Raw genomic sequence first — 25,348 nt, 5'->3', positions numbered from 1 at the left:
CGCAACTACGGAACGTGTTTGTTACGCAACATCAGCTTCTCGGGCACTCAGACCGCGTCAACGCAGATCTGCTCCAAAAGGTCGCCCAAATTCCCGTATTTTATTCTTGCTAAATTGCCATGTTTTTGCGAATTTTAATTGATATTGTTTATGAAACCATTTTCCAATGCATTTCATACTAAAAAATAATATTTTTTTATACAAAACTGTTCAAAGTTCACCGATTTTTTATTACTCCAGCAAATGTAATCTTATAAAATCACCAAAATATAGTTTCGCATAAAAACTCTACACAAATTAATATCCCGCAGGGTTAGACGAATTTTATGGCATTTTAAAGATTACGAAAATAATCGATTCTTTTGTTACCTCGCTGCAACAATTTTTATGACAATATTTTATGTGTTTTACACAAAGTATTAAATTTTTATAGTTAAATATTGTTTTCATTATTTCGTGGTGGAATATTCTCCATCTTGTTGTTTTTAATTGTGAAATATTTTATTTAATACTAGCGAACTACGTGACCTATAAATATTGTATAGTGTTTTTTCATATGGTCAAAACTATCACATATATCATTTTAAGCGTTCTAAACGTTTCTAGAGCATAGCATATAAATTGAAAATCATTAATTTTTGGCATTCGTACATACCATTGTGGATGGTCATGTGTTGATTTATTATTTTTTGCACAGTGGTTCTTGAAATATTTATTTAAAAAAATCCCAATTCGAGGCTTTTTGAAATAAATATTTTCCAACAAACCTACGTTTGGTCTTAAAAAATCCAAATTTGATGAAAAATAATTTTTTTTTTACCAGTAAGGAAAGTTTAAAAGTCGGAGGGGCCGACTATATGACACCCTTCACCTCTTTGGGTACATATAAGAGATGTTCATATGTACAATATCCTGTAGATAGAATATTACATATATATTTGAACTAAATTCAAACATCCCATACACATACCATTCTGAAACATATGAAAATTTGAATGTCAATCATTTGTATGAAATCGAGCAAGCTGTGTATGGGAGCTACATATAAATGGAGCATTTGAGCATCCGTGTCATTTAGTATGCTGCAGCACAGTGCGCTATCCAAAATTTGTCTTGGTATGTAGTGCACTAATTCATCCTAATCGGACAAATTTTAATTGTTTGGTACACCATTTAGATAAAATCGGATAAAAATATATTATATATGAAAGCTATATCTAAATCTGAAATGACTTCAATCCAACTATATATGGGATTTATACCTAAATCTGAAGCAATTAAAAACCAGTAAGGAAAGTAGTAAAGTCGGGCCAACTATATGACACCCTTCACCACTTTGGGTATATTCTACATATGTATCCTAACAGACGTAGTGTGTTTGTTATATCTACATCTGAACCAATTTCAAGGAAACTTGCCAGAGACTAAATTATATTACTTCAGTACGTTGTGTCAGTCGGCCTACAATTAATTACATAAAATCGGACGAAAATATATATAGAAGCTACATCTTAATCTGAATCGATTGTCACAAACTTTGCACACATCATTCTAGACTTAATTCAATACGCTATGCCAAAATTCGAGCAAATCAAAACATTTCCAGGAGTTTAGTGGACTATTTACCTAAAATCGGGCGAAGCTATATATGGGAGCAATATCTAAATCTGACCCGATTTTCATGAAACTTTGCACACATCATTCTAGTCTTAATTTAGTACGTTATGCAAATAGAAAGATATATAGGGAGTTTGGTACACAATTTACCTTAAATCGGACTAAGATATATATATATATATATGAGCTATATCTAAATCTGAACCGATTTTCATGAAACTTAGCACACATCATTCTAGACCTTATTCACTACGCTGTGCCAAATTTCGTTCAAATCGAAAGATATATAGGGACATAGGTACACAATTTGCCTTAAATCGGACGAAAGTCTATGGGAGCTATATCTAAATCTGCACCGATTTTTCCCAATTTCAATAGGGTTCGTCCTTGGGCCAAACAAATGAGCTGTGCCAAATTTCTTCCAATTCGGATCATAAATGCGACCTGTACTTTGTTTACAATTTAACATGGACAGACGGACGGACATGCATAAGTCGACTCAGAAAGTGATTCTATACATATTCTCAAAAGGAACCATGTGTCTATCTCGTTTCCTTTTGCCTGTTACAAACATATGCACAAAGACATAATATCCTGTACCACAGTGTGGTGAAGGGTATAAAAAAGAACTTCAGGAGCGTCATCTTGTAGTAATTTCAATACTCGGTGCTAAATTTTGTCTCAATAGAAGAAATATATATGTGATCTTTCATTTACATAAAATCGGACGAAACTGTATTTGAGATTTGTATCTAAATATAAACCGATTCCAACAAAACTCACACATCAATCAGGACCTAATTCTGTACTCTGTGCAAAATGTTGTCTCAATCGGACCAATATTGGGAGTTTGGTGCACCATTTACTTAGAATCCGACGAAACTATATATGGGAGCTATATCTAAATCTGAACCCATTTGCTCCAATTTCAATAAGATTAGTTCTAGGGACAAATAAGTGACCTGTGCCAAATTTCATCCGAATCGGACCTGTAATTTGCTCACAAAAATACATTGACGAACGGACATACATAAATCGACTTATAAATTATTCTATGCATATTCTGAAAAGGAACCATGAGTCTATTTCGATTTATTGAAGGTGGCTCAAAAAATATTTCTCAAAAAACGTTTGATATGTTAAAAAAAATTGTTTAAAAAAAGTCAATTAAACCGTAGTGGTAGCTTCAAAAATCCAAGCTTGATGGGTGCTTGAAAAAATCGTCTTTAAAAAGTAAAAGCGTAATTGGACAGGCTCTTATACTGCAGCAAAGTCAAAACATGAACATTCATCAGTTAAATTCAACAAAAATCTTCTTTGACAATTTTAAATGGGGATCCACTAATTTGACTAAAATTCTTATTATATCGATAATATTTTTTAATAAAACCACGCTTCGAAGTGGGTCGAAACAAATATTCTTTAAAAAGTAAAAATATGTACATATGTAGAATATACCTAAAGTGGTGAAGGGTATCATATAATCGGCCCAGTCCGACTTTACTTCTTTCCTTACTGGTTCTCTTTCCAGTTGAGTTTTATGATCGAAGTTTTATAATGTAAAGGAAAAGCCGAGTGCAAACCTACCCACCCACCATCTGGCTTTCCTTTTCATTAAAAAACGTCGATCATAAACAATCAGCGTTCTAAACAATCAAAACACTTCTAAAGGTTGAAAAAGGGGAATACTGTGGAAGCAATTGTAGGTGTGTGGACAAATATCTATCGCAACAAAAATCGGCTTTGAAAAGGACTGCTTCTGGAGATGAGACTAAATATCGAATCTTGAAAATTTTGAATTGAAATTTCGAAATTTCTTCCGATATAAATACAAAAATTTCATCTTACCACCTTTGTTAAGTCACATAGTTCAATATGCCTGAATACTTTGGTTCTTTGGTCCATTTGTGTCTAATAGTAAACAACTGAAGTACACATCAAATCTTGACTAAGCTTTTTATCTGTCAAAATTTGGAATCAGAATGACACATTTAATACACGCTCGACCTAATGGTGGTAAAAAACAACCACACTTCGTGGTCTGTTGATTTTTCGTGGTCTGTTGATCCATGCTAGAAATGTAGGGAAATTCCATAAAAATCCACAGAACCTTCTTGAAAATGACTTATTTATAAAATAAACTCTTAATGGTTACTCGAAAGATATTCTTTGAAGATTCACTTTTAAAAATAATTGTTTTCTTGTGAAAACACTGTACATTGCTTCGTTCCGTACACCCTAATCTTTCTAATGATATGTGACTCGAAAAATGTTTTGAAAACCTTGACTTTTTTTCAACACACATTTTTAATTTCGCTTTTAGTTTCATCTATTTTCTTTCCATTCCATTTGTTATAGGCCTTCTCATCTTCTTGAAAAACTAAATATGTTTTTAAGTTATTTAGCATTTAAATATTTGGCAATCCGAGAGACACAACTAAGAGATAAATGAATTTTAAATTCATATAAATACGTTACGCATCGTTTCAAATATATTCAGTTAATATTTTGAAAAAAAAGCAAAAAACCATAATTCATTCTTAAAGTCAAGTTGAAAGAAAACAACACGAAATGGTCAGTTTTTTCTTCTTTTTACGTTTCATTTATAAAAAAAATCATCTATGCAAATTTAACAATTAATTAATTTACCCCTCCAAATGGAAGATGAATGTCAGGCAATAAACCGAAAACCACTCAAATTGGATTGATTTTATTTTTATTGCCTTGCTGTTGTTTAAATTCACTCACTCATTTGTTGTATTTTTTGTGGTTTTATTTTGTTTTTTTCGTGAGCTTCATTCATTCATTGTTTAAATTTTTGCAGTTCATCATCTGCTCGCTGTTTTTGCTGCTGGCCCAATACAGTGTAGCGGATGCTTCGGAATTAATTTCGACGGATAACGGTTTCTTATATGATGCACCGCCACGTACCTCTGTTTTACCGTTAGCACCGCTGGATATGGCCAATGATTTGAAGACACAAAAGGCTTTGGCAGCTCTCACACCCCAACAGCCAATTTTGGCACCAACTGAGCCTAAAACATCATCTCATGTTATTGTCGAAGTGATACCTTCACTTTCAACCTCCTATACACTGGACGTCAAAGCACCAAATGTACCCTCAGCCGTTTCATCCCTCAGTAGCAAACCGTTGAACGTTATGCCCACAACAACACCACTGTTTAGGGCGCCCATAATCAAACCATTTTCGTTTAGGCCCCGAAGACCAGGCTATGATTATGCTGTTCCCGGTCGACATATTTCCAGGTTGTTTGCATTGTCTTAACCATGTATTTATATATTTTTTTAATTTGTGTTAATGTTGTTATTAATTTATTTGAGGAAGTTTAATTTATAAAGATAAAAAAGAAATATACAAACTTGTTAACTTTATTATAATTATCTAATAAAAAATAGTCTTGAGTGAGTGTTTCTCATTATAATTATAATAATGGTAAACATTAAAGGCTCTGTTAAAAGACCTTTAACGCGTCGAAGCCTGTGTTAGAGCATAATGTTATTTGCTTAGTAGGTAATTAGAACACTGTAATTAACAGCTATATAAATCGTTTATTATAAAAACGGTTTAAGTCCATTTTTTCTTATATTGATTTATTTAAAGTTTTGGGTTTGATTTGTTTCAAAAATATTGTAAAGAAAAAATTTGTTTGCGCTTTGTGCGCTTAAACATGATAGAATATATTTATAACATAATATGTTTTGTAAACCTAACATACGGGAAAACCAGGATTTGTATTAGAACCTAAAATGACTTAAACCGCTTTCAAAATAAACAACTCATATAGGATGTTTATACAGAATTAGCTTATACAATGGTGTATCCCTTGTTAAACTCCTACATGAACTCATTTATGTATGAGGACGGCGAGGAGATGACACATTCAGATCTCCGGCATTTCTTACACTCTTAGCAGCTATATATTTAGCGGAATGAGATCCGGTCTCTTAATTTTTTTTGGCAATTTTGCCAATTGCTTGCGTATTTAGACGACCATAAATTGTAAAGACTCGTGTGATACTTAAGCGATCCATTTTCATCAATGTCAGACTTTCAACTAAAAAGAAAACCTGTAAGGAAAGTAGTATATCCGAAAATACGTCGCTGCACTGTTTAAAATATTATCTCAATCAGACACCCATTGACTATAACATAAATAAGTCGAAATTATATATGGAAGCTACGATATATCTATATCTGAACCGATTTTAAGCAAACCTGAAACAGATGAATTTATATTAACTTCAGTACGTTATGTCAATCGGCCTAGCTATGGATCTTTAGTGCACAATTTACTTAAAACCGGACGAAAATATATATAGGAGGTGTACACATCATTCTAGACTTAATTTAGTACGCTATGCCAAAATTCTTGCCAATCAAAAGAATGGCAGAGACTTTGGGGCACCATTTACCTAAAATCGGGCGAAACTATAAGTTTCGATTTTCACGAAACTTAGGTCTGTCATTATAGACCTAATTCAATAGGATATACCAAATTTCGTGCAAATCGAAAGATATGTAGGGACTTTGGTACACCATTTACCTAAAATCGGCGGAAAATATATATGGGAGCTATATGTAAATCTGAACCGATTTTTCCCAATTCAATAGGGTTCGTCCTTGGGCCAAATAAGTGAGCTGTGCCAAATTTTGTCCAAATCGGATCATAAATGCGACCTGTACATTGTTTACAATTTAACATCAACGGACGAACGAACGAACGGACGGACATGCATAAATCGACTCTGAAAGTGATTCTATGCATATTCTCAAAAGGAACCATGGGTCTATCTGGATTCCGTTTGCCTGTTACAAACGTATGTACAAATACATAATCCATTGTACCACAGTGTGGTAAAGGGTATAAAAATGTTTAACAACTTAAACAGATATCGAATTATAGTCCCATACTTTTGAGACCACGACATGGATAACCCATTATTTACTCAGAAACCGTTAACTATAAAGTTCATAAAACCAAAATGCCTCAGCTCTACGAGACTCGGATCGTCCTGATTTCAGCTAAAATAACCACTTGCAGACAATTTTCAATAAAGTTCTACATTTAGGTGTAGCCCCACCCGAATTGATGATTTCTTTGTGTCGAATTTTGAAGAACTATATTTGTTCTTATCAATTTTTTTTTTGAGCCAGCTGTATTATGTTCGCCCTTGCTAACACAGTCGGTGGTCCCTTTTCATCGAAAATGTCCATTATCTTCGAAAAGCTAGTTTGAAGTTAATTGACGTTCTGTTTCTCAAGCAGTTTCGGAACTGCTCATAGTACCTAACTTACGGGCTAACCCTACGATCCTTTAAACACCAGTCAATACATCACTGATATTTGGACGAAGATTATTTTAAACGGAGATTATTAAAACAGTCAATACATCACTAATATTTGGACGGAGATTATTTTAAACTTTCTTTGAGTCAGTGCCTGCTTACAATGCTTCTATACACCCTGCTATGCCTACACTAACCTCCTATGCTAAATCCGCGGACATAGGGGTCCCTGAATCCTAACTAATTTGAGGCTGGCCACAGATAAACCATAAATTTCTACTTCGGTGATAATAATCCACAGAATTGTCTCTGATCGTTTACAGAGATTTAAATACTATAATTTTGAATTAATAACACCAGGCTAACAGCATGGTATTACTATTTCATAAAAATGAGAAACATCCAAAGCACAATCAACATACCCTCATGGATACAAAACAACCAGGAACCCGCCGACCTGAAGGTCTACAAACAGAAGTCATAACTACTCGGTTATCTGGCTCTGCTAAACACGGAGGACAGTGGAACCGTTTCGAGTATGTAGCCCGTCGGACCTAATACCCGAAAACGAAATGACTGTGAGTCCAAATAATGTTGTTAACCCATGTTTTCCTTCGTATTTTCGAAATCTGGTAACGTCTGTGACGAATATTTCCTATTGTTACAAGCTTTTAATCGAAATTATAATAACACACTAGCTACGTAGGGTATATATTAATTATACATAGCACTATCATTTCATATCATTTCTTTTTTCATCTTTTTCGTGTTTTTTTTTTTTTTTTTTTTTTTTTTTTTTGTTATATATATATTTTTAGTAAAACATTAAAGTAAGACATTGATTAAATGTTTTATTTAATTAGATCGACAAGACAAATTAATTAACATAAAATCTGATTGATGTTTCGCAAAGGTGTGATTTAGTATAAATTTCTTCGGCAACAGTTCATTGAACTCCAAAATATTTTTCTTGTATATAAATATAGAAGTATTCGATTAATTAAATTAAAGCATCGATTTTTGTTTAGTTTATTAATAGCGAGAGATCTATCATTAAGCGATTTTAAAAAAATTGGAATACGTAGAGACAGCAATTAAGATTTATTTATTTTAATTGCTAAAATGCAAGTTACAACTAAATTCAAATACCTAAGGCAATATTTTAGATCTGATATAGTTATTTATTAAATTAATTAAATTAAGGAAAATACTATTTAAAATGGTCATAAATAAAAAAATTATATGATTGTGTTGGTGTGGGTTAATAGAGAATCTCATAATCATTAAGAATGTATCTAATCTTATGTAAAAACACATCAATATTTGATACGAGGTTGCAAAAAATAATCAAATCCTAAGACGAAAGTGTGACGATTTGGACCAAATTCGTTTCAGGTAATTTCGAACCTATGTCCGTCTGCCCCATGTACAGAGCGGAATACACATCGTAATAATTTCAATAATCCTAAATCAAGTCCACTCCTTTTTGTGTTTTCCCCACAACATTTCAAAATTGTTGAACATTTCTTAATCCTATTTCAATCCGTTAAATATTGACAGGTCATCATCCATTCAGCCATGGTTATTCGTTGGTCAGATCTTTTTCTCCTGTGACACTAGAGGTCACAATCGGGACCTCTAACATCACAGACAAATCATTTATATCATTTGATCATATAAATATAACCCGATCATTACCAAAAACAATAAATGTAGTCATTGACCCGAACCAAATGTCGCGAAGACTTGCTGCCAACTTTAGCCTGTATTTTGTTCAAAAAATTAAAATGAACAGAGGACGGATACACGTGTCTAGATCGAATCAGCTATTCAAGATATGACAATGGGCATATTAAAGGGTAGTACAGTATCAATATATCGTGGTCCAGCAGACCTTATAAAAGCCTAGATAGTAATTTTGATGAACTTCACAAACCAAAATAGCATACAAAATTCAAAATATGTATTATAGGCTGAGGGTTGGTTCAAATCAGATTGTATGTTCCCAATTTATTTTCAGCAAAATTTAGACCAGAACGAGTGAACCGATATTCATTCCCCATATTCGAACTAGATTTAAGTTTGAAAGAAATGTTACGATGTGAACAGCTTGGACCAAATCGGACATTCCAATCGCTTTATATTAGATTTATGAATATTCAATATTTTGACACTTTGTGTGAGAAGTGCCAGAAGAAGAGGGCCGATAGGATTGGTAAAAATATTGCGTTGTGCAAAGCTTGGATGAAATTGGCTATTGCATTCGCTTCATATGAGATTTACAAGTTTTCGAAATATAGACCCTTCCTAGGGGAGATACCAGAAGGAGTGGTAAATGAGTCCAATATGTTTGAAACTGATTTGGTCCAAAAAACCATGGAGTATAAAACCAATACTTCTATGAGGCACATTTTTGCCGTAGCAAAGTATATATACCCTCATTAGCCGTAAGGCGGAGGTTATAATAAAACATTTTTTCTTAATCTATGCATCAAAAATTATAGATGTACTCTCAAAAAGTCGAGTACTCAAATATATTTCGAAGTTCAACACATATAAACATATAAACACATATAAAATATTCTCCACCTAATGGTGGCGTATTCTTGACCCATATTTTCATATTTTTTATGAAAATGTTCTAGTACTGATTAAGACGTCAACTTGATTAACTATTTCTGCATTTCTTTTCCCAGTGCTACACATTGTCACTACGGTTTGTGTGCAGTAGAAAGTTCTAGCCAAATTTTCTCCTCCTATATTTTCCGAGTAAGTGGTGAACAATCATGCGAAGAATTTTAACATTTATAGCTTGGGTATGATTAAACCTTCCGATTTTTCTTCTGTAAAAAGATCCAAGTTTGTGAGTCATATAACATTACTATTGATATGGGACATTTCAACAGTTCCCTTATGACGAAGGGTGTAACAAAATTGGCCAATAAGTTAAAGTTTTTTTAAGAAACTTAACAATTTTAATAAATATTTTTAAAATTCTATTGTTTATTTTATTTAAATTGTTGTCTTTTAATTTTTCTTTATTTCAGGTTGTTAAATTGCCACATCTCCAAAATAACAATTCGGTAAGTTGGAATTGAAAACAATTAAAATTAGGAATTGAGATGTAGGTCAGTGCCCAGACCATTTATATACATCCTTCAAATTTAAATCATATTTGTAATCTCAATATTAATGAATTCGAATATAAGTTAGAACATTTTTCGTTCTGCAACTTTTATTTCCTAAAAATAACTGCAACTAATTGTTAATAAAAATAGGAAGTTGAATAATTTTTGTCAATTCGTAGTATTCGTACAGGGTTACTGATGTCTTGCAGATCATATTTTCCTTCTCTTCAAGTTAAACAAGAAACTCTTTCCGTTTTCCATTGTCTCATTATCGTCAGTTTCGTTTTAAATTTAACACATTTATTACCGAATTAAGCTAGTGTTAAATACTTTGTGATTAATGGCAAAGTTCTTGTTTTTTTTAACTTACTGGTGGTGTACAATGTTCGACAGTTGTTCTTGTTGTTAATTGTTTTCTGCTTTTCCATTGGCTTCAGCAAAACAGAAAACAAAAAAAAAATAATAATAATACAACCAAGATAGCGTAGCTTCTTCAACAAGAATTTGGGTGTTTTTGGTTGCAAAATACAAAAAAATCCATATTTAACAAATTTAATTTTTAGTCAATCAACAAATTCTTCCGATCAATGGTCACAATTAACACAACAAATATGGGTGCAGTGATGGTGTTAACTTGAGAGTAATTAAATTTTATTAATATACAGCAACACCAACAACAAAAACAAGAGATGTCGACATCAAATTATACAACATAGTTAAAGAATTTTTGTCCAATATAATTTATGAATGCTCCAATCAATTTATTAACAACAAGAAATCACAAATGAGACAACATCAAATGACGTATATAGCGGATTTTGTAGATTTTTATTTTAAAAAAGATCAAATCAATCGACATAATGACTAATACTGGTAGAAATGACAATGTGGCCCACTATATCTTCACATTGGATACATTAAGCCAGCCGTGTGTAATAAAGGTTACAGTCTTATTCTCCATGTTTCCTATCACTTCAATGACCTCCATATAGATTCACTTGACGTAATTTTCGAACACCTTCGGCACATATTGGTCGTTATATCAGCCATAACTTGAGGATTTTTTTTTATACCCTTCACCACACTGTGGTACAGGGTTTAATGTCTTTGTGCATATGTTTGTAACAGGCAAAAATAATCGAGATAGACTCATGGTTCCTTTTGAGAATATGTATAGAATCACTTTCTGTGTCGATTTATGCATGTCCGTCCGTCCGCCCGTCTGCCTGTCCATGTTAAATTGTAAACAAAGTACAGGTCGCATTTATCAACCGAATTGGATGAAATTTGGCACTGCTCATTAATTTGGTCCAAGGACAAACCCTATTGAAATTGGGAAAAATCGGTTCAGATTTAGATATAGCTCCCATATATATTTTCGTCCGATTTCATGTAAATGGTGCACCAAAGTCCCTATGTATCTTTCGATATGCACGAAATTTGGCACAACGTACTGAATTGAACCTAGAATTATATCTGCCAAGATTCGTGAAAATCGGTCCAGATTTAGATATAGCGCCCATATATAGTATCGTCCGATTTAATGTAAATTGTGTACTAAAGACCCTATATATCTGTCGATTTGCACGAAATTTGGCACAACGTACTGAATTGAACCTAGAATGATATCTGCCAAGTTTCGTGAACATCGGTACAGATTTAGATATAGCTCCCATATATAGTTTCGTCCGATTTCATGTAAATGGTGCACCAAAGTCCCTATATATCCTTCGATTTGCACGACATTTGGCATAGCGTACTGAATTTAATCCAGACTAATGTGTGCCAAGTTTCGTGAAAATCGGTCAAGATTTAGATACAGCTCCTTATATTATAGATTGATTTTAAGTACTGAAATTGGATAACATAACCTGTGACCGTCTTTTTGAAACCACATCATTCGTAAAGTAGAATTCTTCAAGCAGGCAAAAAAACTGTTTTTATATGACCATGACGCTCCGAATTGATGGTAACAATCGTTGCATCGTCTTTTTCGAAAAATTAAGGTTCATTAACACCTTCGGACTAAGAAATGCACCAAATCCTCAATTACTTGCGGATTCGCAGAACCTCAAAAACAACAATTTGGTTTGTTAACATTACCACCGAGTATGAAATGGGTTTCATCGCTGAATTTTTAATTCATCCAGTTTCTTTAAATTGCTTCAAGATTTTGACAATTGCTTGTGTAGTTGGACTATTATGTAAACCATAAGCTCCTAACCAGAGCACGATAAGTGGCTTTAGCATAATCACCATTTGCATTAGTTTTTGATCATTTTTTTGTGTTGTGTAATTTTACATAAAAGGACCCCTAATTTTCGGTTCCAAAAAATCGATTTTTTTTTGTATTTAACACTAGAACGCCGAAGGCGGTCATTTTGACCGCTATCCAATTTCAAGTACAAAAGCAACTGTGCATTTAATGACACTTTTTTTAAAATATGGTGGCTTTTTGTACCTCATAGAATTACGTTTATCATAAAAAGTTCACCAAATTTAAAAAAAAAATGTCATTAAATGCACAGTTGCTTTTGTACTTGAAATTGGATAGCGGTCAAAATAACCGCCTTCGTCGTTCTAGTGTTAATATAAACCGTAAAGGGATAATAGATACCAAGGAACGGCTCTGATTGGCTTTAACATGGCTCTCTTTCATGTGAATTGTGGACACTGACCTCCCCGCGGTGTCCCCTGGGGTAGCTATTTTTGGCCCCACGTCGGAAAATTCGGGCTCCAGAAAGAAATATTAGATAACTGAATGAGGTTGATTGACTTCGCGGCAGCAAAAAGAAAAAAAAAATGGTAGATAGCAGCACCAGATTCAAGCATGCTGTGATAGACGGATCCGTGAAGCGAATATCGATTCGTACCACTACCTAGTAGCAGCCAAGGTTCGGACTCGGGAACCCTATGTCGAAAAGCTGCAAACACAACAGATAGCAGAAGCCTACTTCGATCAACAATTTGGGTAGAGGAAGTATCCAATGTGCCAACTATAGAGGAATAAGTCTCCTTCCCCTCGCATATAAAGTGCTATCCAGCGTGCAGTTTGAACTACTGTCAATTGTTAATTATATTATTGGACCATACCAAATTTTCACTCTGCGCCAAATCCTGGAACAGACCCACGAAAAACACATCGGCACATTCAACCTATTCATCGACTGTAAAGCCGCATTGTTTAAAGACATGTCCGGGTTCGGCATTCCTGCAAAATTTATAACATTAAATGGAACAAGATCAGCAGTTAAAGTCGGAAAGGACATATCGGATCACTTTAATACTGAACGAGGTTTCAGACAAGGTAACAGGCCGTCGTGTGACCTTTTTAATATCCTGCTGGAAAGGGTCATACGAGAGGCAAAAGTGAACAGAATCGACACTCTATTCACAAAACAACACATATTACTCGCCTACGCCGATAACATCGAAATAATGGGTCGAGCATTGCGAGCTGCCACCTTTGAACAAATTGAAAAGGGGTCTGCCAAAGTGTGTCTGGCAGTAAACGGCGAGATGACCAAGCTGATAGTATCAACGCGCAAGACGTCCAGTAGACTCGGACCAACTGTGGAACATGAGATCTACAGCTTCGAGGTAGCCGGAGATTTTATATACCTTGGGTCCGCCATAAATAAAACTAATGACATCAGTTTTGAAATTCGGAGAAGTATAGTGTTGGCCAACTGATGCTACTATGGTCTAAGTAAGCATTTTAAAAACAAGGCCACCTCCCGCCAGACCAAACTCACACTTTACAAGACGCTGATACTACCCGTGCTATTATATGGATCAGAGGCATGGGTACTTGCGCATGCAGATGAGGCAGCTCTTGGTGTGTTTGAGAGAAAAATTCTCCGAAAGATCTACGGACCGATTTGCGTCGACGGTAAATACCGGCGTCGAATGAACCACGAGCTTTACAATTTATACGCGGACATCGACATGGTCAGTCGTATCGAGCTGCAGCGACTACGTTGGCTAAGTCATGCTGCGAGAATGGATGAAGATGCCACAGCTCAAAAATCATATAAAAGAGAACCAGCTAATGGTTCACGCAGCATGAGAAGGCCACGAATTATATGGAAAGATCAACATTGACGAACGTGGTTTTTAACCCTTTGTGGCCCAATGTTGCCCACAGGCAACAAAATGTTTTAGAGCTTATATTTTATATGCATCTAGTAGATATGTATTATTTGGATTTCATATGTGAAGACTTAATTATGGACGACACATATCAAAAGAAAAATCAAAAAAAATCAAAAATTTGGTAAAGTTATGAGCTTTTCAATATAGAGAAGAGGGTAAATTTGTGTACAGTACTAATTTGTGTATAGCGTCCAAATTGTACAAATTCTACCCTCAGAATTTTTTGATTTTTGATTCTTGTAAAAATTAATATAGAGAATAATTTAAAATGTTTTTTCTGTCGATTTTGCATTTGGTTTTCTTGATATTGGACTTTAATTTTTCCGAAAGAATGTACTGTATCTCCCGAATGCAAGGATATATCGATGTCAAATTTTGTGCCTATCCTATTTAGGATAGTTGCATTAAATCTATGAACAGAAATTTGTCCTAAGATTGCGGGAACAAATTCGGGACTCAAAGGGTTAAAATTGGAAAAACTGCGGAAAAGAACTATCCGATTGGAAATTTCTTTTGAGCTCGCCTTATGCAACGACAGTCCTGTCACAAGCCACCTAAGTAAGTATATGAGCCTACAACTTCTCAAGAATTTCTCAGAGAGATTTCAAGTGAAAATCTCAACAACAGCAAGAGTGATTCTCAAACTTTAAAATCATTATATTCTTCGAAACAGTGTTTTTATGATTGTTGGGCACGATAACTAAAAAACTATTAATCTAAGCGGTTCCAAATTTTAACACACTATTCAGGGCCTACAAAGCTATCGGTTCCAAATTTATACACCTTCTGGACCTACAAATCTATCGTATGAACTAAGATAAAATCTATAGGAGATGTTCTTCCCTATATTGCAGCTTGCTTTTTGGTCAAAATTAGCCGATTTTTCAATTAAAGGCTAATGTTTTAGTTAATGATAATGAAATTAAAATGCGTATATTTATCATAAAAAATATAATAAATACAAGTTATCAACGTACGACCTTTGTAAAGCCACATAGCCCAATATGCCTGATGAGCCGCTTAACAAACGGCGAAACGCGTCGCATAATGGTGGGTACGTAGGTTCTTCTCCTGGCTTTCCTTTTAGATCATCAAGCTCGACTCGAAAGAGTATAAATAATCACTTAAAATATTTTTTTTAGTTTTCAAAATAGCTCAATGATTGATACACTTTCCACTCCGACTGATACACTTTCATAACATGCTTTTTGAACGTTCTAACATTTTGCAAAAAGCAGTGTGCACTTAAATGAATGTCGTTGACTGTATTTCAAAGCAAATAATCTGTACTCGAGCTTCAAATAACTATTCTTGTGCAATAATTCTAAATCCTTATTTGTCGTTTGGCGATTACAAAAATGTACATGAAGATAAATTAATTGGCATATGTGTTTACTTTAAAAGCTGAATTGAGGAAGCAATTATTCATATAATCTATTTGGCTGGCACCACGTCTGATATTGGCTATTGCAAAAAAAAAAAATAACAATTTTGAATGGAATTCCCTTAACAGATTAATGAACGAATTCTATAAATAAATTAAAATTATCCATTACTCGAAACGTTTATAGAATCGAACATGCAGAAATATTAAAACAATAATCGATCATTCAGCTATTTATGTTATTTCATTAAGAAGAGAGAAAGATAAACAAATCAAGATATCAGCATATATGATTGTTTGTGTCTTAAGTCTTTTGTTTTGTACACTGGCATACTACACTTCAAAATCATCGGCATCATTATAAACGGCCTCTATTGTCGACGCCCTTTCATAAATGTCTATAGCAACAATTATGACCCTAGGCCCCATTCTATACGGTACTACGTCTCTGACAATTTATTTATTTTTGTTTTATTTCTTTGTTTAATAACAAATTATTAATGTTCAACAATTTTTAACAGAACGGAACTAAATCCGTGTTTAACAACAGCTCAAAACACTACCATCACTTTAAAGTAATTCAAATCAAATGAAGAAACGGAAATATTAAAAGGAATTTAAAATATCAACAACACAAATGTATACATGGTCGAACAAAGAGAAGGAAAGATTTAAAAAAATCCAAGCTGAAAAAAATTATCTTGAATGGCAACAAAAATAATTAGTTATTATTTAAAATGTTATGAACTAAATTAAAGTTGCACACATAAATAAATATAATTTGAAATATGAAGGTATGGGGGCTATCGAAATACCTTCCAAATTGGATCAATGACCGTTTAGTGGAAAGATCTAAATATCAAGATTGAGTTATTGATGTGCAGTTATATGTTATTTAACTGTAAAAGGGTGTTATCGTTTTTGCTTGATTGTAGTTGGTACTCGAAAAAAGAAGCAATTATTCATCTTTATCAAAACAGAAATATACAAACTAAAACAAGTGAGCGGAGCAGTATAGTCGGACGGGGCCGACCATACGATACCCTACACAACTACCCTGGAACTTTAACTTTCTACTGAAATCGGATGCGCATAAAAATCGTATGCACGTTGTGCCATTTTTAGTAATGTTTAGGGTTCTTGCATAGTAAAGTACATCGAGCAGCACACTTTGGCCGCGACTATTAAACCGTATTTCAATGTGATTTGACTAGTACTGCAAAGAAAACAAGAAAACGAAAAATAGGAATTATTATACCCTACACAACTATGTTGTCTCAGGGTATTATAGCTTTGTGCAGCCCCAAAAGTTTGTAACGCCGCGAAATATTGGTCCTAGACCCACCTTTAAGTATACCGATCGTCACATCTCGACTAGCTGAGTCGATCTAGACATGTGTGTCCGTCCGTCCGTCTGTCCATTATAATGTGTAAACACGCTACAAGGCACAGTTATGTACCAATCTTCGGGGATCGGGCCTAAGAATAAGCATGCCTGTTTTGATAAAGATCGCTCAATATTTAGCGGGTCAAATAGACCCTGACTTTTGTGTGAAAAATTACAATTTTTTATTCTGGGGCGTATATACTTGCTCCTGAAGGACATATACTCGAGATGTTGATAGTATGTCCAAGATGAGTTGTTGACCTTCAAATTGATACCAATTATATGGCTGTATGTACTCCGATGCGGGAGTTATACGTAATTAATTAAAGGTGACTATGTGCATATTATTACTATTACTCCATTAGAGGACGGAAATCTCGCGCTGATCGCTTTGAAATTGTACATGAAGTTCCGATTATGGTCAAGGACGACGCATATAAATTGCTTTGAAGTTGAGATTTCATTCAGGGCGTACAATGAACCGAAAACTTTAATTTTGCCAGATTTTCTAGTCGCTCTAGAGGCAATTATTATATACAGAACATCACATATTTTACAAGGTGAAGGGGATCTGACCAAATACTTAGAGCGATTGTTTAGATGATGATCGGTCAATTTTCCGAGTTTCAAATCAACCAAAACATAAAGTGACCAATTTTTTATTTTATGGCGTAAAAATTCACTTCAAGAAAAAACATTTTGGAAAATATGCAAGACTTAGAAAGAGGAGTTGTTGATCTATAATCGGTAAAAAGGGTGCAAATATCACGAAATATTGCCCAGGCTTTTCGTAGTAGTTGTGTAGGGTATCATATGGTCGGCCCCGTCCGAATATACTGCTCCGCTCACTGGTTTTAATTTATATTTGAAATACGCTAACAGATTTTGAATCAGCCTATTTTCCTTAAACTATGTACCAAAAATTATGAATGTCCTCCGAAAATTTTTTTTTTTACATTTTTTATGGAATTTTAAAGGAATTTTGTAGATGTTTGAAAATATATTATTATTTTTTCTAAAAGTTTGATGGTTATCGGTCCAAGAATTGGTCACGTTTTCAATTGAATGGAGGTATTTGGGTCCCCTTATTTTCGAACTGTTTACGATTTTGAATCGGATGTAATATTTATGTTATAGATATCAACTTTCAATCTTAATTACTAAAATTTATGAATATTCGTTCGTCATCAGGTATTCTTTCCAGTTAATAGTATATGCTAATTTTCATAATTCAAAAATATTTTGAGTTCTGATTGGAAGACACATTTTCTCACCAAAAATTATACATATCGGACATTCATTCATGTAAAGGCCTATCGCATTTATATGTAATTTTGTGAATCTTGGCGCATTATCCAACCGATGTGGCTGTAATTTGGTGGGTAAACAATTTCTTTACAGAACATTTTCGTTATAAGTTCTTACGAAGGTGTTATTTTCGTTATGTTCAGAGTACTTACTTACTTACATAGCTGGCTTGCAACAGAACATTTGTTCCGTAAGCCGAGTTAAAAAAGATTTGCATTGTGGTATTGAAAAATTCAGCTTGTGCCCGGCTGGGATTTGAACCCTGGCATCTGTTGATTGTTGTCCGGCGCCTTATCGTTCAATGCCACCTCCTTATCTTTCGAAGGTTGCACAATATGCAGTTGCATACCATTGAAGAAAAATATTATAGTAAATTCTTCTATAGGCAGAAGTCAACTTATCAAGTAAAGACATTTGTAAGCTACATTGCCCAATATGCCTGATGAGCCGTTTAACCAACGGCGAAACGCGTCGCGTAGTGGTGGGAATGTAGTATCTCCCTGGCTTTCCTTTTCATTGCAACTCCGATCATGTAGCTCATCTCGAAAGAGAAATTAATAAAAAAAAAAACATTTACATGAATGATACTTCGCCCTAAAAAGGCATAAGAACAAAACTCGAAATAACGATGGTTTCTTTAACTTGATATTTCCATCGAATTCGTGGCCTTCCCCTTCCGCTTGAACCATGAGGAGTCTCGCTTTTATATATCTTTTGAGCTGGGGCATCATCATTCATTCGCACAACATGATCTAGCCAACGTTGTTGCTGCAGCTCAATACGTCTGACTATGTCGATGTCTGAGAATAAATGGAAGCAGATCGACCCATGAATCTTCCTGATAATTTTTCTCTCAAACACTTCAAGAGCTATCACTCTGTTGCCCAAGTACCCATGCTTCAGATTCACACAACAGCACGGGTAGTTCAAGCGTATTGTAGAATGTGAGTTTGGTCTGGCGAGAGGTGGCCTTGTTTTGAATTGCTTACTCAGACCATAGTAGCAACTGTTGGCCAACGCTTTTCTTCTCTGTAATTCAAACCTGATAGAGTTCCACAGTTGGATCGAGTCTACTGGACGTCTTGGCTGTCGGTACCATCACCTTGGTTTTCTAGCCATTTACTTGGGACTGACAGACTCCTCAATTTGTTCAAAGGTGGCTGCTACCGCGCGCAATGTTCGACCCATAATGTCGATGTCATCGGAGCAGGTGAGTAACATGTGTTGTTTGGTGTACAGAGTGTCATTTCTGTTCACCTTTACATCTCGTATGACCTTTTCCAGCAGGATGTTAAAATGGTCACACGACAAACTGTCACCTTGTCTGGATCCTCATTCGGTATTGAAGCGCTCGGAGAGGTCCTTTCAGACTTCAACTGCTGACTTTGTGCCAGTAGGAATGCCGAATGCAGACGAATAGGTTGAATGTTTCCATCTATTTTTCGTGGATATTTTTCAGGATTTGACGCAGTGTGAAAATGTGGTCAATGGTGGATTTGCCAGGTCTAAGGCCGCATTGATACGATCCAATAACAGCATTGACATTGGCTACAGTCGTTCACCCAGCACGCTGGCTAGCACTTTATATGCGATACGAAGGAGACTAATTCCTCTATAGTTAGCACATATAGTCTTGTCTCATTTTTTGTGCATGTTTGAAGACCTATTCCATATTTCCAACCTGAGTGTATGAACTTCGGAGTTTCCTGGCCACGACGGACTATATATTTGAATGTCCAGCTCTTGGTGGTGGGTATACAAAGATATAATGTATTTTGACTAAAGACTATCTGTATTGGGAGACCTATAAATTGTTTTCTGCCTATGGAAGAGTTTACGGAGCCTTGGTTGTCTCCCTTCTAAAGATTATATTCGTCGCTGTGATGGTTATACCCAATAATGTTAGATCCATGCTGAATGCCTTCAATGTTTCGAGACGAACCTGACAGTAGAACTGCTATATAAAATTTTGTTATTTAATGTATTTGTCGTAGACCTAGAAAAAATTATGTTTATTCTTGCTCTTCGATATACCCATAATAGTGAATATTAAGGCTCGATGACACATTCGGCATTATGAAGATTGAAGACGAAATTTTCAAACTTGCTTCAAATTGGTATTTAGAGATTTTTGACAACCAAATTTTTTAATATAAGTACATGATTTGATATGCCTGCCTTTCTCCCTATGCGTTCTCATGGACCTTTTTCTCTTTCAGATTACAATCGTAGATTGGTTAAATATCTCTTGGCAGGGACATGCTTGATATTGCTCAAAGATTGGCAAAATCTCATAAATATGGGAAACTCCATATTTGATCGTTTCACTAGCCGCATTTTCCAACCTCTGTAATTTAGTATTTTAGTTCCTCAAAGTCCCATAACAGCGTTTGAATTAATTTTAAGTCCCGCCTGATTGTAATATGCCAACCAAAGGTTAAAATGTGCGACCCATTTTTTTGTCAATAGTAAGACATATCAGGAGAATGTGTCATAAAAAATGACAGCTGTCATCCATTGCAGTATTCTGCCATTCTCTCAAAAAGAACTCGGCAATGACTTACGCCAGTATATACCGACCACAAAAATCAAACTTTAATAACACCATTTTCATGTGAATTAAAAAATAAAATAAAATATTTAAAATTATCCACATTAAATGTAGAATTTTCATTGCATCAGATAAAATATAATATGAACATATTCATTTACAAAGCAAACATAAGATATTCAAATAACAAAAATAACAAACTAAGAATGTGCCAAAATATAGGTGAGTTGGTTGGTAAATTAATTAAATCTGAACTAAAAATCAAAATACTATTAGCCACACAATGTGGCTATAGACAGACCCTCAGCGGATGGAGATGTTCTTGTGAGCTATGGTGCTTTTGTCGCTATGGCTGGATGACTAAAACGATAAAAATTATCTTCATTGAAGACAAACAAACGGACGTTGTGACGCATTAACGAATGGACAGACAGACGCGGGTATGGTCGAACAACTTATCACTCACTGACTCAATTGTAGCAGACATATAACATAACATTTTGACAAGTCTCTGACTTAGCTCGTAAGTCTGTTAAATATGGTATGGTCTGGTCAAAAAAGCGATGACAGTGATTATAGTGATGTTGGAGAAGAATAAGAAGAAGCAGAATAAAATGTGTAAAAAGGCTGTTTAATTGTTGAAACAACGCTAAAAACAACAACAGCAGAAAATAGCTGAGAATATATAACACAAACCACAATACAAGTAACACCAACAGCAGCCAAACACTACAACAACAACAACGACACCAACACTCTATCTCCATGCCGGTGTGACTGACTGAACAAAAAAGAACATTTAATCTGAATTTTTTCGCTACAAATTTCTGACTGAACTATAAATAAGAATAACTACTCAACAAAAGATATCATTTCGCTCTGAACCGTCCACAGCGACAGAAACGTGTCGTAGAGGAGTATTGAAACACTTGGGATTACAAATACAAAATGGTACGTTTCGATTTTGATTTTATTTGGCTAGAATGAGATTCTTAATTTAATTAATTATTCATGTGAATGTTTTTTGTGTTTTTTTTTTTAGAAAATATTTGTGCTTTTGCTGGCCTGTGCGGCATTTGTAAGAGCCGATGTTTCACATTTGTTTGGCCACAATCATGAACATCACCATGATCATCATGAACACCATTACCATCACCAACATGGCTATGAATACTCTCACCAAGAAATAGAAAATCATCCAGGTTATGATTATCCCAAACCGAAGGTGCCTTTTGAATTGCCAAAAACTACACTGCCACCACCACCCAAGCCAACCTATTTGCCTCCAGAACCACCAAAGCCAACCTATTTGCCTCCACAACCACCAAAGCCAACTTATTTGCCACCCAAACCAGTGCCTACTTATTTGCCTCCTCCTACTACTACGACAACTACCACAACAACTCCAAAACCTACAACGACAACAACTACCACCACAACACCGAAACCAACACCACCTAAGCCAACATACTTGCCACCAGAACCACCAAAGCCCACCTATTTGCCTCCAAAGCCAACATACTTGCCCCCTACACCACCTAAACCAACCTATTTGCCGCCTACACCACCAAAGCCAACCTACTTGCCACCCACACCACCAAAACCAACCTACTTGCCTCCCACACCTCCAAAACCCACATACTTGCCTCCCAAGCCAGTGCCAACATATTTGCCCCCTAAGCCCATCACTACAACTACTACAACAACCACAACGACTACTACGACAACAACACCAAGACCAACACCACCTAAGCCATCTTATTTGCCTCCAACTCCACCTAGGCCCACATATTTGCCACCTTTACCACCAAAACCCACCTATTTACCACCCACACCACCAAAACCCACCTATTTACCACCCACACCACCAAAACCCACATATTTACCACCCACAACCCCAGTAGCCCAGTATTTGCCGCCTCAACCCATTAAGTCGGAATATTTGCCACCCAAACCCAACAAATCGGAATATTTGGCACCCGCTCCAACACCCACCTTCAAAATTCCCATTCCCTCATATGCCGCTCCCCTAGAGGAAGTATTTGGCAATGAATTGCAAGAGGATGGTTATCATTACAATATCCCGGCCAAGAGATTCTTCTTCTAAGCTCAAGGACACAAAAAAGGGCTAAAAGTAAGAATGGTTGACCTAATCACCTATCCACACACCGATATTGTTATGAAGACTGAGTATTAGACGGAAAGTAAACGCTGATATTATTTTTGAATAATGCTTGCGTGTTAGACGTTATTATGAGTTTAATTTTTTTAAGTTGTTGGTAATTTTTTTCCTAGAAAACAAAATAAATATTATAAAATTTTACAAAAAAGAAAATTAACACATATTTTTTTATTTTCAACCAAAAAGTGGAATATTGTGCAAGAAAAAACACAACATGAAATTTTCAATATCAAAGAGTGATCTGTTGAAGTAAATGGTTCATTGAACCTGCGTTGTCATCAAAACAAAAGACTTAAGACAAAAGCGTTATGAAAATGTGGTTTTGATTATTCATGTGCTATATATATTCATATTGTTCAGAATATTCCAAACATTTGGTAAACTTTTAGTTAAATTAATTACACACATTTTTAAAAATGTCGAATAGAAAAAAATTCTATTCGACTGGTATTTATGGTATTTTAAAATGGCTCTGTTTTAGGCAACATCGCAAAGGCAAGTAAAAAAATCTCAATCGGGTTTGCCGACAGATATATACCTTAAGCCTATGGTTTGCGGAGTTACACACAGGATTTATAAAGTGTATATGTTTTTTTTTTATCAAAGAGGTTTCGGATTTAATGTTGATCAAGTTATCTTCGCTCTTTGAGAGGGCAGATGGGTCCCAACTTCTGAATTAATCTAGGTTTGGTAAATATAAACGTTTTTGCAATGTTTGGTGCAAGTCGGATAGTCCGTTGGAGTAATATTATAATATTAAGTTTTAGCACAATTTTGATCATTTTGTAGGGGAGGTTCCAGAAGGAGTGGACCGATATTCCACATCTTCAAAGTTGAACTAAGTTTGGTACAAAATATTACGATGTACAAAATTTGGATGAATTCGAATGCCCCCTTCGAGAGTTATTGTGCGTACTAGCCGGCCAGACAGACGGACATTTGTAAATCGATTCCAAATTGTCTGAAACGGATTTGGTCCAAGAAACATGGGGTCTAAAACCAATATTTCAATGAGGAAACATATTAATTGTATATACTCTCATAATGTTTAGGGTATAAAATGCGAGCAGATCTAGAAGTGTGTGTGATATTTCGTCCATTATACCTTACACAACTACTACTGAGTTCTAACTTTCTGTCGATCTATATTCTGAGCCAGGGAAATATTTCTTGATCAGTTAGAGGCCAACAGGTCCCTGGCGTCTTTTCCCAATCCTGTTTTCCCCAATTGTTTCCCAAAAGTTTTGGGTCATTTGACCCGCTAAATATTGATTGATTATTATAGGAACAAGTTTAATAATTAAATATTATCTGATTATCACCGAAAATGTTAGGCGTCATCATTGACAATAACCGGAACTTCGTGTAAAATTTCAAATATTAGTTTGGGGTAAAAGAAATCCATTATTTTTTGGCAAATGGTTGTACTGATAGATTTCTCGTACAGTATCGATCAAATAATTTTGAGATTTATGCTCGTAGGAAGGGTAATAGTTCGCAGTTAAAAAATAATTTGGTGTTTTTTTTAGTGCATTCTGTTGTGAGTTACAGGGTATTAAAAATGAAAGTGAACAAAGAGAAAATTCAGTACATTTTACAGTTTTCCTTTGACAAAAATGCAAGCCAAGCGGCTAAAATTGTGAATTGCTCATAATTGGCTGTTACAGTATCGGAAGTAATAGGCAATTATGTGCAATTTTGGTTTCGTAGATTCCGTTCAGGAATTTTTGATGTTAAAGATGCACGTCGCACAGGTCGGCCGGTCGTCGAAAATGTCGATAAAATTGGAGAAATTATCGAAATCGACCATAACTGCTTTTAACCATTTACATTTACTAAAGTCGGACTGGGCCGACTATATGATACCCCTCACCATTTTGGGTACATACAAGAGATGATAATATCTACAATATCCTGTATATAGAACAGACATAGAATTTTTGGAGAACCATTATGATGAAATCGGACGAAATTAAATGTGCTATCTAGATAGATATTTTAGTCAATTGAAAAAAAACCCATACACATGCCATTCTAAAATCAATGAAATATTGCATGTCAAACAGGCACTTGGATTCTTTGGTGTACCTCTTGTATGAAATCGAGTAAAATTATGTATGGGAACTATATATAAACACATGGACCTAATTGATCTACTGTATAAATCGAACAAACAAAAAAAAATTGTTTCCCAATCGGACAAATATGTGGAGTTTGGTGTATCATTCACAAAAAATCGGTAGAAATTATATATGGGAGCTATATCTAAATCTGAACCGATTTTATGAAAACTTCGGAGACATCAGTCTAAACATAATTCAGTGCGCTA

General features: G+C 35.0%; 1 protein-coding gene across 1 annotated transcript; it reads left to right on the top strand.

The window, feature by feature from the left end:
- Nucleotides 1–7,293: 7,293 nt before the first annotated feature.
- Nucleotides 7,294–22,944, top strand: LOC133338539 (uncharacterized). The gene is made up of 6 exons (XM_061546711.1): nt 7,294–7,460; nt 9,621–9,693; nt 9,972–10,007; nt 21,880–22,225; nt 22,358–22,517; nt 22,620–22,944. The coding sequence occupies exons 1-6, from the start codon at nt 7,294–7,296 to the stop codon at nt 22,942–22,944; spliced, it is 1,107 nt and encodes a 368-aa protein (XP_061402695.1).
- The last annotated feature ends 2,404 nt before the right edge of the window (nt 22,945–25,348 follow it).

The sequence above is a fragment of the Musca vetustissima genome, unplaced genomic scaffold (genome assembly GCF_032173495.1).
Source record: "Musca vetustissima isolate MV318-11 ecotype Yass unplaced genomic scaffold, APGP_CSIRO_Mvet_v1 utg9436, whole genome shotgun sequence".
Taxonomy (NCBI): Eukaryota; Metazoa; Arthropoda; class Insecta; order Diptera; family Muscidae; genus Musca; species Musca vetustissima.
The sequence above is the reverse complement of the archived record's forward strand: the minus strand, read 5'-3'. Positions and strand labels throughout refer to the sequence as shown.

Excerpts from the sequence above, each read along its gene's own strand:
- LOC133338539 (XM_061546711.1), top strand. The coding sequence starts at position 7,294 with ATGGTATTACTATTTCATAAAAATGAGAAACATCCAAAGCACAATCAA. Across the intron at positions 9,694-9,971 it reads TCTCCTCCTATATTTTCCGA|GTTGTTAAATTGCCACATCT; the intron begins GTAAGTGGTGAA and ends TCTTTATTTCAG. Across the intron at positions 10,008-21,879 it reads ATCTCCAAAATAACAATTCG|AAAATATTTGTGCTTTTGCT; the intron begins GTAAGTTGGAAT and ends TTTTTTTTTTAG.